The sequence below is a fragment of the Lepisosteus platostomus genome, chromosome 20, assembly GCF_059453375.1.
Source record: "Lepisosteus platostomus isolate fLepPlt1 chromosome 20, fLepPlt1.hap1, whole genome shotgun sequence".
Classification (NCBI taxonomy): domain Eukaryota; kingdom Metazoa; phylum Chordata; class Actinopteri; order Semionotiformes; family Lepisosteidae; genus Lepisosteus; species Lepisosteus platostomus.
In genome coordinates this window covers 15,518,695-15,534,867 of record NC_142630.1, presented here as the reverse complement: position 1 = coordinate 15,534,867, position 16,173 = coordinate 15,518,695, and the positions used below count along the sequence as shown (strand labels likewise).

General features: G+C 41.2%; 1 protein-coding gene across 1 annotated transcript in view; it reads right to left on the bottom strand.

Annotated features, from left to right (window-relative positions):
* Positions 1–16,173, bottom strand: part of tox3 (TOX high mobility group box family member 3) — a 57,008-nt gene that overhangs the window by 6,696 nt on the left and 34,139 nt on the right. The window contains exons 2-4 of the mRNA XM_088613679.1: positions 16,013–16,069; positions 13,910–13,915; positions 9,215–9,469 (exon numbers count right to left, since the gene is read on the bottom strand). Coding sequence (XP_088469805.1) covers positions 9,215–9,469; positions 13,910–13,915; positions 16,013–16,069 — 318 coding nt within the window. The remainder of the gene's footprint in view (positions 1–9,214; positions 9,470–13,909; positions 13,916–16,012; positions 16,070–16,173) is intronic.

Genomic DNA, 16,173 nt, shown 5'->3' with positions numbered 1-16,173 from the left:
CAGATTTCTTACTGCACAGCTCTTATGAGCCAACAGCTGTGTGCTCTTGTACGATGATTGCAACGCTGACTTTAGAACATGAATCGATTTTAGAATTCCACTTCTCCTTTGCGTTTCTCACATTTCACTTAAACGCAAACAGTACATTATTGTAATCATTCAATTCTCTACAGCCAACATCCTGCAAGGGTTAAAAGGGCAACTCTAAAATTGAAAGCATAATTCATTCTTTATGAACAACCCAAATGTTATAAATGCTCCACTGGTATTGTAAAATACTTCAGCTGCTAAACGTATGTTGTCACACACCATTCAATCTGAAAATCTAAGACCAAAGGCTGCTGCAGGGTCTTTAGTCAAATCTTTTTCATCTTCCTCACAATGCTGCAAAATGGATCTAGGTCTGGAGGACATCAAAGATGCACCGAGAAGCAACATGATGTGCTGGGAAGCAGAACACAAGGCACAGGAACACTCATAGGATACATCTTATGTTCAAACAGTAGTTCACCGTTCTCTTTCGTCATTTAATCGATAGCTATTGATATCTATATAATAATCCTTTCACATGATCCCAAAGGCAGAATTCTGGTGAGAACAGTGACACAATCTCGTAGTTTCTGTAAACCAATAATGCAACAGCAATCTGAAAAGGTCTAGAGTTTTCAAGTCCGTTGATCACTCCTGTGCAGAAACCAGGAATGGAAAATAACTCCCCATTTAGGCAGGCAATGTGAGATCACTTATTTAAATTAATCGGTTTTTAACATCCCTTAGCAGACCTGAAAACCATTAGTCCATTATTTTTAACTGGCAATTTCACCACTTTAACCCCCCGCAAAATCCTTCCATCTTCCACCAGCAGTATTCATACTTCTAGATAATAGATAACGGATACTTTTGGATAATGAAAACATTTGAAAGAAACAAAGAAAGAAATTAATTTTTTTTTCCAGTAAGGTTATTAATATCTGTGTTAACATCAATTATTATTACTAGTAAAAGTAATCACAGAAGCAGGACTTTAGGAAAAAAAACGTAACATCATAACCACAATTTTGTTCTGGTTTATTCTACACTCAATGCAAAGCAGATATTATAACCCTCACCATGGAATACAGGCCAAATAGAATTGATTAGTCTCTTTAAAGGATAACTAGCTACTGAAATTGAGACAGAAGATTTTTTCTCCTGTGTAAAAATAATTTACAGTAGCTCCATTTGCAAATTACCTATTAGCTATAGACCACTTCATTTTCTATATTTATGAGCATTTAATAAATAATTAATTGCTACAGTAAAGTCTTACTCAGTCATACTCCACATTCCTTGGTTATTCTGAATAACTGTGACATATATGATATTCTCCCCACACGGTGAGCGTGCTGTACAAAAGTAAATACCGTATTAGGTGTAACTGAATTAATAAAAAACCATGAAAATTTCTGAAAACGTAATGAATAACATTTGCTTTTTGAGTAACATCTCATGTACCATTGAACAGAGTACGGAAGGATTAGATGACTAGATGAGCACTTGCAAACAAGATGTCTCTGTGTTTAAAATTTAGGTAGAAAGAAGATTCGGTGGACAGGGATTCTCGTGGTGCCCATAGTATTGATCCCGTTTCGCCTGTAGTGCAATAATAATGATAATAATGATAATGATAATGTTTCTTTATTAGCCCTATACAATTTCTTGCATTAGGAATTTGTCTTTTCGCATACCCCAGCTTTTTCTCCATGGAGACACAGACACACAGACAGGGAGAGAAGCTGGGGGTCAGAGCGCAGGGTCGGCCATTGTACGGCGCCCCTTGAGCAGTTGGGGTTAAGGGCCTTGCTCAGGGGCCCAATGGAGTAGGATTCCTCTGCCGGCCGCGGGATACGAACCGGCAACCTTCCAGTCACAGGCGCAGATCCTTAGCCACAGAGCCACCTCTCCGCCCGTTACACTGCAGGGTTTCCTCACCCTGCTTTCTTCACAATCACCGTCGCACGTGCTGTCCGGGGCCATCCCACGCCAGCGGGACAAATCCGGAGGCTGCAGGGAGAGCTGGGGCATTCCGCTCGCGATTGTGATCTCGAATTCTACCAAGAAGTCGGCAACCAAATACTTCAATATTCAATGAATGGCCAACACGTAGCACGTGCCCTGAGCTGTATGATAAATTACTGTTTTCTGAGACCCCATTACCTCCATGTCCTCCAACAAAGCTTCTGAACAAGGCGTAAGCAGCAATAATACCCTAACACACCCCTACGTAACCCCCGCAGGACGCCGAAAAACGAAAGTAGAAGCAAGAGCAAAGCCTGGCATTACAGTATTAGAATATGCGCGGGGCAACATGTGAATCTATCTGAATAAAAGCAGCCCCAATCTGGCTCTACAGATATCAGAACCAGAATTTTGGGAAAGAATTTATTAGCGGCGACACTGTGCCAGATATAACAGGCTGAAAAGAATGCTAACAAGTTCAATTTCCATTCAGTCAGCAGTGCAGCTCTTCGAAATGTTTCATTGCAGGAGAGGAATAAAATAATCTATATGGTAATTATGAGGTTGAGTCCCCCCAGTAACTCCCACCAGCATGAAAGGTCAGTCCTATTAAAGATAGTTTATCAGTCCCCTGCACATATTCCTGCACTGTTGCTTTAAAGCAGGAACACTATTTTATTTTCTCTATTTACAGCTACCTGCAGAATGAAGTACTTAAGCCAAATACGAAAAAAATGAAATTTTGAATGCTGGCAAAGGCTATAATACCATGAAGATAAATAGTTTCTCTCTCTTTTCTCTCTCGCTCTCTCAGTACTCCTCCCCCCCCATCTTTTTCGTTATCCCCAACCCCCTTCTTCCTTTTTTCCCTCCCCCCACCACCCCAGTCCCAATTCCTCCCCCCCTTCCCTTTTTCTCTAGCCTACAGGGTTGCTGTTTTTTCTCCCATTTCTCCTGGTGCACTGTGGGTATTTAAAACTTGTTCAACATGATTTCATTTCATTTCAGGCACTGCCTGAGAAAACTAAATTACAGAATCAATCATACAGAAGGTCAGACTGAGACTTCATTATAAGTATTGCATGCTTGCATGAATATCTTTCATTTCTGACTGACCCAATATGTCACAATAGCTGTCTCATAAAAAAAGAAAGAAAAAAAATCCACTTTCTGAAATTGATGTACTACTGATGTCAATGCTACTCAGCAAGCAAGGAAGATTAGAGAAAGGTGTAAAAAAAAAACTCTTTCCAACACTAGTCATATTTTCAAAGAAATGTCACATTTTGTAGCCTGAAATAATTTCACAATGCTTATCTAAACAGACAGCACAAAAGTGCCCCTCGGTTTAAAATAAAGAAATTCAGAAAATAAAAATACTCCTTAGCCTCAAAACACCAAATAATTTAAGGCTTTAATGCAGGCTTATTCTTCTTAATCACAATGTCTTAAGAAAATCAAATGGGAATCTAGCGTTATCACGTACAGTGTTGGATGTAGCTAATAAACAAGTTACTGAGAGCCAGCTGCTTCTTTCCGATGTAAATCTGTTCGATAGAAATTACTGGTGAAGGATTTGAACCAGCAGAAGGAGGCAATGTATCCTCCAAACCACTATTATTGAGTGGAGTCACGCCAATGTACCATGTCATATTTCTAATGGCAGTGCACGAAAAATTATACATGTATACTATATCAAACACATAATTAGCATGGAGTCTCCAGTTTAAAATCGGTCTTCATAATCCAATATGTATCTGAATGACTATCATAGTGACAGCACAGCACATCGGTCTAATCACTGCTTTATGCATATTTATAGAGATTTTCAATCTCTTGCAGCCGACAAAAACGCTACCTCGTTTACTCGGTTTATGTGAACAATGTAAAAAGAATCTGGCTTGTTCTTCTACTCTGGTGCTCCTGTTTCGCCACGGTGGAATATCGGTCTTCGGCATCGTATTTTGCGGATGTCGGGATCAATCCCACAACGAGGGAGAGTCCGTCCGTACCTGTGCTCCATGATGCGTGGGGCTTGGCTACCTCTCGTAACCCAGGGAAAACAAACTGAGCCCAGGCTGTAGCCATGCTTTGCACTTTGCTTGTCTGTAGCCATGAATAATTAACTGCACTTTCTTCAACAAACTGTCTTGTATCTTTCTTTGGGGAAATAATACTGTTGTGTTTGAATTATTCGAAAAGGAAGCCAGCCAGGTTTACCCTGGAGAAGGGGGACTCCCTGCTTTGCCTGTTATTAAGCTACAGCAAACCCCCTCCCTTGCCAAAGTAAATCAGTGCTTAGCTAGTGCTGGACAGACTCAGAAGCCAGACGCATATTCAATTTCCTGTTCCCTCAATTTCTTACAACAACCAAAACTCAATATAATGAGTCATAATTAAGGTTGGAATTTAAAATTATGCAACTTTCACTAGATGTCACATTATACTGCCGTAAAACTATTTTCTTCATTATTGAAAATGGACTAAGCAAGTTTCTAATGTGCAACGAGATTATTAAGCAGCAATTATGAAGCATTATTAAGTCTGATTAATACGTTTTGGAGTTTGCTGGGGTTTATTTTCTAAGAACTGCAGACAAAAGAGGTCACATTTTTAAAACAATGTAATTTGACTCAGAAATGGTGAGGCTATTGCCCAAAGGCATCATGTTTTTGTATGCAAAGTTCAGCTTTTTTATAGGAGTTTTTTCAAGTACAGGAAGATAGTGCCCTTCATTAAAAAGCTTCTCTTATCTGCCAAAAATTATACTTGGCATGCCCTCATTTTTCATAGAATTCCTATTAACAATTCGGCTTTAAGGAACCAATCATCTATACCTCTTCATTATAGCTTATGTAGATGTGTGTTTAAAAGCACAAGAAGGACATACAGGTGGACAGAGAGGGAACAACAATGGTATTTTCTAGTCTGATATTTGTCGTGATTGAAACTAAACACATATCAGAAGGTCTAAAAGACTGGCTACCGCATGCTGTGAAACTAAAATGAAAGTCAGAAGCTTGTTAGGCTAACAGATTAAATAAATAATGACTTTAGATTCACTGCTTGCAAGAAAGAAAAGAGATTTCTGGAGCAGGGCAGCATTTGCTCTGTAGCACCAGAGCATCTGCACCCAATTTGCAAGACATACGCGGAGCATTAGGAAAGAAGAATTAGTGCCCCATTTGGCAATCAGTCTGCAAAGAGGTAATTTAAAGATTGCAGTGATATGCTGTTCTTAATCTTTCCCGAATCTGGATTCAGACGTTAAATAACATGTGCCCTTAAAAACAAGGCAAAAATAATCCCCATTTCTCAGTCATTTGTCTTTGTTCCATATTTTTCTTGACACTTAGACATGCAGAATTATGCCACACTTACAGTGCAAATGATTTCTCGTGCGTTACATTTTCTTGCCACTCGACTAGCAGTTGAAGAAAGTCTTCCAGAGGGGACACTGCAGTTCAACAGTAAAAAAAAAAATAGGTCTTTTTCCAGCGTTGTGTAACTTCACCTCCATTGGCTCCAGGCTGAGATGTTCAACCAGAAAGCCTTTCAGTGGTAAAAGCCTTCATGAAATGATCACCTTCTGTCACAATTAAAAGTCTTTTCTCAGGAGTGGGTAGTATAAAGGGAACAAACCTAAACTTCCTTTACTCATCTGCCACAGGTCCAAGTCTCCATTTGTGTGTTTAAAAACACAAATTTGTGCAGATTAAAACCTGCTTACCCATGATGCAAAAAAAAAGTCACCAGTAAAAAAAGCAAAGTATACATGCAGCCTACAAATTGACCAAGGACTGGATACCTTCTGAAGGTCACACACCTTGTGTGAAAGAAACACGAAGCTCTCCTTCCGTTCTCCTCCGGTCCACAATGCTACCCCAACTCTTTTAACCTGACACTACCATGGAACAATGCTTAAAAAATAAAGGCAAACATTCCCAGAGGGGATTTAATAAAAGCTTACTTGGAATGAACACATTCCATGCTTAAAGAGGAAGAATCCAAATGGAAATCAAAAATTAAAATCTACTACAAAAGTCACGACAACAGTCAGCACTATAATTGTTTTAAGGTTCCATTTCTTCCAGATGTAGGAAGCTTAACTGACCATGAAATGAAAATTCTTTAGGCAAAAGCCTTCTGAGGCTATATTATGCATTACAGATATTTTAAAAGCTGCAATTATTTTACATGCCGGCAGTAAAGGGAAAAAGCAATAAAAAATTTATAGCGCGTGCAGGAATTGGAATGTACATATCCCTAATATCTGCACAACTCTCCACGTGCCCCACAAAATGAATCATTTGTGTTTGTTTCTGATTGCTTACACTTTCAAGTATATTTTGACATAGGTTGCGTCACTGTTTTGTTTTATTTGCACTACCTAATGCGCAACGGCAACAGGAACGCAGGCAATCTAGTCACAGCTCTGCTTTTGTTTTTCATACATACGGCTTCCAATGCACTTGAAATTTGGAAAAACAAGAAGAAAACAGAGAGCCTGAATTAGTTTAAAAGCACTTGAAAAACAAAGTCGTCTCTGACATTCTCTCTCTCTCTCTGCAGCGCTGGGCCTAGTTCATTTAAGGAAGTTTTGTTTTATCTGGAGATCATAAAACAAATCCTCTATCAAGTCAGTGTTCCCTTAGCTCTTCCACTGTGTAGTTCCTGTAACAAATTGCTTCTAAACATTAATGACATGTAATTAAGTCCACTGCCAAATCCTGAAATGGAGCCTGTGCAGTTCTTCTCCCACCAGCCTGCTCTAGCATGATAATCAATGCAAAAAAAAAAGTGTAATAAAAACATAATAAAAATTTAATAACATTAAACATGCAGAGGACACTGCAAGGCAATGGCCATTTTCCCCCATCTTTCTCTGAATCGACATGCTTTTTCAGTAATTATCAGGGCTTTGTTCCCAAGTTACAATGATCAGTTACCAATGCAGCTGTACAGCACCAGTGACCTGACTGATGCACTACCTCCTCTGCACCTGCTCTGAACATGCAGCTACTCTACAGCCCTGGCATACAGCATCTGCCCCCTGCCTGCCTACAACACACAAAGGAGGGGGGAGGCAGAGTGTGATGGGAAAGGAAAACCGAGAGAGTGATAGAGGAGAGAAAAGGAGAGGGGAAGAGTGATGGGGGAAGGGGAAGAAACGGGAAAGAGGAAAACAATAGATACAGGATAAAAGAAATGCAAATAAAAAAAAATGCTGCACTGTTCTGCTGTCCTTTAGGGGTCATTTAAAACAAAAAGGCATACTTTTCCTACTGCAGTTAAATCCGGCACGGCTTTGGAAAAAAGTTTCAGCATAAAAACGGGCAGACAGCTTGGGTGAGATAGCACTCCCCTGAGATCTCCAGGGCAGTAACGAAAATAAAACATTCATTGGAGAAGGTAATTTCCATTAAATTAATTCAGCCTTTCGGGGCAGCGGTGGACGAGTCTCTGGCTACTGGCTGTGATGAAGCGGGCCATCTCTCTATTCACTGTGTCCCCCCAGCCCCGCCGTGCAGAGAGTCTCACCCCCGGCCCTGGAGGTCAGGACAGCAGCCGAGATTTCTGGACAGAGCCACCCACACCCTCTGAAATGAGGAAGGCAGGCTGCTGACTCTGCATCAGAAGAATAAATGATGTTTTTCTTTAACAGAATGGCTGGGCCTTTTGTCCATTTCTAACAATGCACAGCAGCTTCACATTCAAACACTGAGGGCAGACACAGCCCTCATATCGGCACAACAGATGTGTATCACGCAGCAGTATGTTCAGGTGTTTCTGGAAAAACATGCATAATATATAGACACAGGCAGCAAAAACCATCATCAAGGTCATAATCTGTTTTTATAAACACGTTTACTTTGCTACTTTAAATCTGAGGCAGAAGACTCAAAGAGAAGGCAAAATCCATATGATGGCCAGTTCCCAAACACCTTGCAGTGTCTGTTCCAAGATTCACCCATTCAGACCTCCCTGATCTCAAACGCACCCTTCAGTAACTCTCACATTGCACTGCATTCATGCTCCTAACTCTCAGGCTGGTAACATACCTTGCAAGCTGCAAACGGAATACATACCTACAGGGTGTCTACATTACCACTACATCGTTACGCTTGCCCTGTTATAATAGTGTTGTAATTTGATTAATCTTATTTTACTGCACCTAATTGCTACTGTCTTCTTTGGACTTCCTCTGAAGGTGAAACTCTGTAGACAATGCAAGTCACCCTGTATAAGGGGCATCCTCGCAGCACGCCAATAATAAGGAATATTATTGAATTGGCTGAATCAATGAATTGAATCATTACTCTGCTCTCCTCCCCACCAATAGCTAATGTGTGGTGAGTGTACTGGCACACTCTTGTTGCTGTCGCATCATCCAGGTGGGGCTGCACACTGGTGGTGGTGGAGGGGTCCCGATTACCTGTAAAGCGCTTTGAGTGGAGTGTCCAGAAAAGCACTATATAAGTGTAAGCAATTATTATTATTATTATTATAATATTAGTAAAAGGCAAGATTTCTCTAGCAGTGCGCCATGGCACATCACAGCGTCATACCTTCAAAATACCACAGAATTCTTGGAAGAGTCACGTATGAGAAAAATAAATGAGATATTGTTAAGATGCATCAGTTCTCTGTAGTAAGCAAAGTGCCAGTGCATACACGAGACGGGATGCGCTCCAAGTCTGTCCCTGTGGGAGTCGGGAGTGGCACGAACTCCATTTTTTCCCAAGTTTGACGGACATAAAAAAACAAAAAAGGAAGAACTGCTGTCTGAGAGCTGACGGGCACGGGCGTCCCATGTTTCACCGGCATCAATAAAGGCAACTGTGCACTTCGACGCCAACTCGGATTAAACGCCGAGATGAGCCCGAGTTGTAATATTAACAACAATGTGCTCAGGCTGGTGACGTGTGTCCTCAAAAGTTCCTGGGTGTGGGATGCAGAAGATTGAGAAACACTGGTGTAAGGTCTTTACAAGAGAAAGAGAGTGTCCTTATTATCCCCAAGGGGCAATTTGTTTTGACAGCACCAGACAATAATCAAGAAACCACACAAACAACACACACAAACATGAACAAAAAGAATCATCTGTTGAGCAGGGCTATGGATATAGGTATAAATGAGAACCTGCTTAGCTTGTTTTAATGCCAGAATGCTGCCCGTTGCCAGCTTGTGTAGCGCAGTGTCTGAGCATACTCACCACAGGTAGGCCGTTGTTGAGGACAGCTCCTTCCGGGTCCATGAGATTGCGGGATATTGTGATGGAGGGCAGCTCCAGGCTTTGTGGGGGGAACTGCGGGGTAAACCGGGCACCCTGTGTGCTCGGGGGGTTGGGGAGCCCCTGAAATGGCGAGCCCATGTCCGCGATGCCCATTCCCGATTCTGTCTCCGGAGGAGGGGTGATAGGCGGAATTTCAAACTCCTCGTCTCCCAGGCTGGGTGTGTGGAATGTTTGCTGTAATGCGGACAAAAAGAAGAGTGTCATCATCCAATGGGACACTGTACAATGTCACCAGGCCAGCTACTGTGGGGCACGATGTCACTGGTCATTTTAGCATACTGCATAATGGAATACAGAGAGCACCATTATATCTGTGGGGAAGTATTTCAGGAGACAGTTTTTTTTTTTCCCTGTCTTCTATTCTTGTCCCTGAAAGTTATTTACTAATTCTCGCGGTCAGGAAATGGATAGGCATTTCTGTGCCAAAATAAGGAAAGCAGAAAAGGGCGAGAGGACTGACAGAAGATGCACAGTAACACAGAGGCTAAACTCAGACTCCCAGAGCCTGCTCCATCTTCTCAAATAAGAGGCACAGGGGGAAAAAAAGACCAATAGCAGCTTATCAGCAGCAATCATCACAGGAGGATTACACGACAAATGAGCTTTTAATCTAGAGTTATAGATGTTCGGTTAAGTGTGGAGAAAATACACGTCACTGAGAGATAGGTTCGTCTAATATTTTACAAGGTTATTCCGGCTGGCTAGATCTGTTTCCCTTCCCTGTCTTCGCTAAGCCTGCACCCTCAAAGCTGCTAATCAAACTGGCTTAATCTATATCCCTAAGAAATTAGTTAATTTGCTTATAGGGCTTCTTCACTCTCTGTACCTAACCTGATCAAGCCTGCAGTGTGCAGTTTCACAGTCTACTTTGCCTCGTGTTGCATGGTGCACAAACCATTTAATAAAACTGTTTCCACATGCCCAAGTTCTTTGACAACCCATCTTAAGATGCCAATTGAAGGAGTCTGTTTATTTTTCACTAGCTCAAGGAACCAACCTACCAAACCTAGTGTAAGTTTGGTAGGTTGTAAAAAGAATTTACTGATTTCATGATTTCTACTTTTGGACACTGCATTGGACAGAGCAGAAGCCACCGGTCCATAATCGTATTAAAACAAAGCTTTTCCTCTTATCTGAACTAAGGTGAAAAAATGAAAGCAAGCACAGAAGGGAATATGTTAACACATCCGCGATTAAAGTGTATTAAAATGGCTCTCAGTGGTTTAACACATTGACACTTAAACTTAAATTCATTGCCTACACTGGAAGCCACTTTCTTGACAAGCAGTGATGAAATGCTTGCAGAGGTAGCTAATAGCATTTCTTTTTTGTTTTATAACAGTGTTCAGCTTCTTTGACATCTGTATTATAACCATTAAATCAGCCCTCCATCCTGTTACGGCAACCCAGCTCATCCAGGCTCCCCCATAGGTACAGCATGTGTAACAAATTACCTCCCTCGCAATCAAAAACTGTTTACAGTGTGTCATTGCCTTTTTATCCTCTCTGTTTTTCACTGAAACTGCCTTCGCTTTTTAATGCTCGTATGAAACAGGAGAAACAGATAACTAGAGACTATAACATGGCCGCCTTTCGGAGCTTCAGAAATATTTCTATTTGCTGCCAACAGCTCCTATTGGCAAAAAGAATTTTTAGAAGGCAAGAGGCCCTCCCCGATTCAGAGAAACAGAAGGAAGAAATCTACAGATATTTATGCAAAGAATCAAATGATTGGGGTCAACATGATTTGACTATATCTTTCAGAAAGAACCCAACTCCCGACACTCTACCAGGATTCTCACGCTACACAGCACAATGTCTACTTCTGGGCTAACTTTCCTAGAGAATGCAGAGTTCCCATATTCACAGTTAAGCAGAATGCTGACAAATTATTTCAGAATGACAGGAAGAAAAAATTGTATTTCTTAAGTTGGTACAGAGTAAGACAAGAGGACCCAGAGATCATCGTTATTAAAGGCTGCAAAAGTTGTCGTCCTTTTCAAAGTCTTAATGATGATATCAATTAATAGCTGCCCACAGAGAGCTGAAAATTGAGACATACTGAGCAGAGGCTTCACTTGCATATAGAATGTGTCAGCTGTCATTATTGGTCTCTCATGTAACGTGATGAGGTGCCAGACTGGCACAGCCTGGTGGAACAGTGTCTGTGTTACACCACGGTCTCTATTAGTGTCACTTCACATAAAGCTTGCTTAATTCTGCAAGGGGAGGCTTACACTCTGATCTGAGATTAAAAGATGCAAAATCCACTTTCTTCAGATGTCAGGCGACCGATTATCCTTTTAAATTGTTCTGAAAGCTAAGTTAGACAGCGCCAGACCAGATACTGGCTTGGGGTGAGAAAATAAATACACACAGGACCATCAGCTCCTGCCCCTGATTGCTTACTCTAATGAATAAGGGCAAGTAGAGGCTTAATGGTGACGTGCCCAACCCAGACACAAATGCAAGCATGAAGCAGTGAAACTCTGGACTCATAACTGGAAGGTCATGGGTTCAAATCTCTGGTGAAACACCCTTGAGTTTTGGCCGTCGTTCAGATTTTTCCTGTAATATGCCCCAGCTGTCTAAATGTGAAAGCAAATTCAGGTCGTTTTGCATTAAAGCAATGGCTATTAATGAACTTTACTTTATTTAACCCATAACAACAAGGGCCTGCAAAGTCTTTTGGGAGAAACCAGTGCAATGCTATGAAATGCCATGTTAAAAAAAGATCTCTCTGAGTGATGGTGTTTCTAAGATACCATATGGACACTAGAGATCGAATCCAAAGTTCATCTTAGCTACAGCTTCATGAATATGAGAGATATGGGGAAATAAACTGACAGGTTTTAACCACAAACCACACAGAACCCCCCCACACACACACAGAGTCTTTAACAATGCAAAAACAAGAAGTATATTTTTTTGCATTTTAATATCACTCATTTCAAATCTATATAATCTAAACTCCATTTATAAACATTAAAGTAGGAAATAATATCTGAAAAGTGTTGCTTCTGAATAAGATTCTATCTGCTAAATGTAGTATCTTCTCCTTGAAATATACAGATGTAATGCTGAATGAAAAGTCCTTCACATCAAGGTTCAATTTAAACCATCTGAATGGGCATTCTGAATACCAACAGGAATTTTAAAATTTAAAGAACTAATATGTACAATATATGTTTGCCTTGACTATATATCAGTGAGGGAATTCATTTCCTTATTCAACCTTTATGGTTGAAAATTAATGTGTTTTTTTTGTTATACGTGTTATATAAGCGTAATAATTTCCAGTGTTAAGTCTCTAACGCAGGAGGACTCTGAATTTAACATTTTGAGTGCCACCCTTTACTGCTCCAGGACCTGAAAGAACGTAAATATTTAAAAAGTTAAGAAAAAAACATCCAAAGCTGCTGGATGATGTTCTACAAATTAAAACTTCACCTTCTACTCATTCAAACTTACAGGCTGTGGACACTATCCGCATATTCCACTTCGAAAGCAGTTGTGGAAGTTAAGATTCCATGCGAGATCATTTGCTAAATCACATATGCTGTAATAAATTGTGTCATTTTCCTGTAAATTATTGGGGGAAAATAGTGTTAAAGGGTTTCAGAGCATGATTCCTTTGATATTTAACTAAACTCTAATAAAATTTTAAAAAAAGCTGTTTAACATACACATGCTTTGCTAAATTGAACCTTGATGCCATAAGAAAATTAACGCCAAAGCATTTGTCAGAGTTTTAGCTACAGAGTAATCATGCTCCTCTTGCACAGCCTCTGTGAAGGGTACAGGCTGTTGCAACAGATGCAGCTATAATATGTGACTCATTTGACATTATAGTTTAATGAAATGCAGCACAAAACCAGAAGATAAACTCTTGTCTTGCTGTAATGAGCTTTTCCCATCCGTTATTTAAGGTATAGTTAGTGCTTGAAACTGTGGTCTACAGCCAACGTATGTGTTGATTTTTAATGAAAAGTTTTAGTAGTCCTATGGAACTAACACAATAAGTACCCCAGTTGTATATTTAAAATCAAACTTGTGCTTGAGCATCGGCCATTACTCTGATTGCACACAACACAGAAGACTGAAACACTAAGTGGATTAATATGGTATTTCAGCAGAAAAGAAAACTCAATTTTTGTGTGAAATTGCAGTACTATAAGAGGCCATACTTTTGATTTCCCTCCAGTTTGGGTTACAATAAACAATACTTTATGCCTAAAGCCCACTTTTGAACTTAGCCTATATGGTTACAAGTTTAATTTGTAGAATCTGTGTAGACATCCATCTGCACCGTAACACTAGAAACATTTGTTCCTTTTGATAAAATGCAAATCTGAAGGGCTGTTATATCAACACACGACAGCCAACGCCTGACATGGAGAGTTAACACAGCTGGAATTAAATTGTCTCCGAACAGCTGGTGGAAGCACAGCTTTCATCGACATTTGATTCAAACGTCTGTCGGTGGGGGAGGGGGAGGGGCGATGAACCATCGTATGTTTCCTCCAGGTTCGTGTTACTGAAGAGTGCCGGGTCCGTAGTCCAGCTCCTTCTCTGCAGGCCTGCACGAACGGTCAGCGACCGTTCAACAGCAGCACCACCCTGCCCAAGATCCTAGAGGCGCTACTGGGAGAGGCAAGAGCTATTGCCTCTCGTGTTCCCTCTCTTGTAGCCCCCGCTGTATTTCAATACCCATGTTGTCTTCAAGCTCTGCAGTGCTGATCGTGCCACTGCCCATAACAAAAACAGAACCGTGGCTTCAGAAAGGACAGCGCTGCCCAGTGGTTGGGTATAACATTACACAGATCCTAAAGATGGGTTCAAATAAGGCAAAGGGGGGTGGAATACGTTTTAACCAGCAATATTCATCAGTGCATTTATTTTTGGACAGAAAAGCCAAAGGAAAGCAGCTGGAGGTCCTGGAAGCAGTGGAAAGGGATGGCTCGGTTTAGCAGCTCTCCCCACGCTTTAAAGCACTTATTTATTCACTAAGGAAGACACAGGTGGTTCATTCCCACCCCAATTCCTGCTAATGCGCCTTGACATAAAAGCTTTTCGGTGAAAACAAGAGAATTGTCATGAAGCTGGACAAACTGCTCTGGGTTGTCACCGAGAGCTTCTAGGTGGATGACATGGGAACATTCAGCTTTCAAACAGGGTTACTCACAAGCACAAAGCAACCAAAACTGGATCCAGGACTAAAAACTGCGCAAATGATTAGATGACTTCCTGGATCAAACAGCTCCAAATCCTTCTGCATTACAGTGCCCCTCCATGTGACACTTAAGCAGTCTGTATATTAATAAAGCATTGCAATACCTTTACAAAATATCCAGACCCATGAAATCAATATTTGGTGGAAACACCTTTGGTGGCAATTACAGCCATAAATCTTTACGGATAAGTACCAACATTGCACACTCACTTGCAGAATTCACCAACTTGGTGAAAAGTTTACCTATTCTTCTTGGCTTTCCACATGTTCTCAGTAGAATTCGGATCAGGACTTTGACTGGGCTGCTGAAGCACATTCACTTAAACCACTCCAGGATAGTTCTAGCCCTGTGTGTTCAGTCATTCTCTTGTTAAAAGATGAATTTTCATCTAGTTTAAGGTCTTTAGCAGACAGAGGTGGGTCTTTAAAAGGTCCCTGTGCTTTGCTCAGTCCATTTCCCCTCAGTCTAGAGAAGCAGACCCATAGCGTATGCTACCTTCGCCATGCTTGATGATGCTGCCTGGGTGATGCCCCATGTTGTTTGCACTAAATGTAACCTTTTGTTTTGAGGTCATCTGACCACAGAACCACTTGACACGTGTTTGAAGTATTGCTGAAATACTCTGCTCCAAACTCCAGGCAGGATCTGAGATTGCTTCACGAATCGCTTCCTTCTTCCCACTCCGAGGTCAGCGTCGACTCCTAAACCATTTTCTTCCATCTCAGCCATTAAATTCTGTAGTTTTTTCAAAGCTGTGGTTGGTCTCACAGTTTCCCTCCTGCTCAGTTTGGAGGGGCAAACTGATCTGCCTGACTGAAATACAGTACCTTTCTGAGACAGGTGTACTTATTTCCAAATTCATGTGAACTACTATTATTGCCCAGATAGACCACTCAACTAATTGCGTGGCTTGTTCAGGTAATTTTGTGCACCTGAATCAATATCCTTAACTATATTAAGGGTAGCAATACCATTTTAATACTTATGCTAGCATGACTCCCCTCGTGCTAATTATCTACATACTTCTCTCTCTGCGTTTTGCATAGAAGGTGTGGAGTATGTTCTGTACATGACAAATATTAATTGCTACTTCGAAGTGTCTTGACTTCAAGCTTTAAAGCACCACAATGTGCAAAGGCCAGAATACTTCTGCGATGCACTGTAGACTCAGCCCCTGTCCTCTGGAAGACTGTAGAGACCCTTCTCACGCCCAGCACCACTCCTTTCTCCTGCTCGTCCTCTGGGCCACTCAGCTATTCCGCAGGCACGTGCGCCAGGCAGGGACAACTAGATGGACTGGGTAATGAAGAAATGGCATGGCTTTCTGTTTCTCATTAAACCCCCTTTCATATTCGACACATCACAGAAAATAAAGACATTCCGGTTCGGGGAATCAGTCTCATTTGTCTGCTGTGCATTTCTGTCATCAGCGCGGACCACAAAGGATCAAAAGGACAGGGAGATGGATACTTGCCTCGCTGGCTGCAAGAAGGGCGCTGCTGGCTTCGGCCATGCTCATGTAGTTATTGTTGTTCCCAAACTGCAAGAAAGAAAGAGCAAGCAGATCATTAGATTCTTTGATATTATTTCTGCAGTGAATGAGCTGGATAGAAGCACTGTTGAATGGCACCAGGGAATCTGATC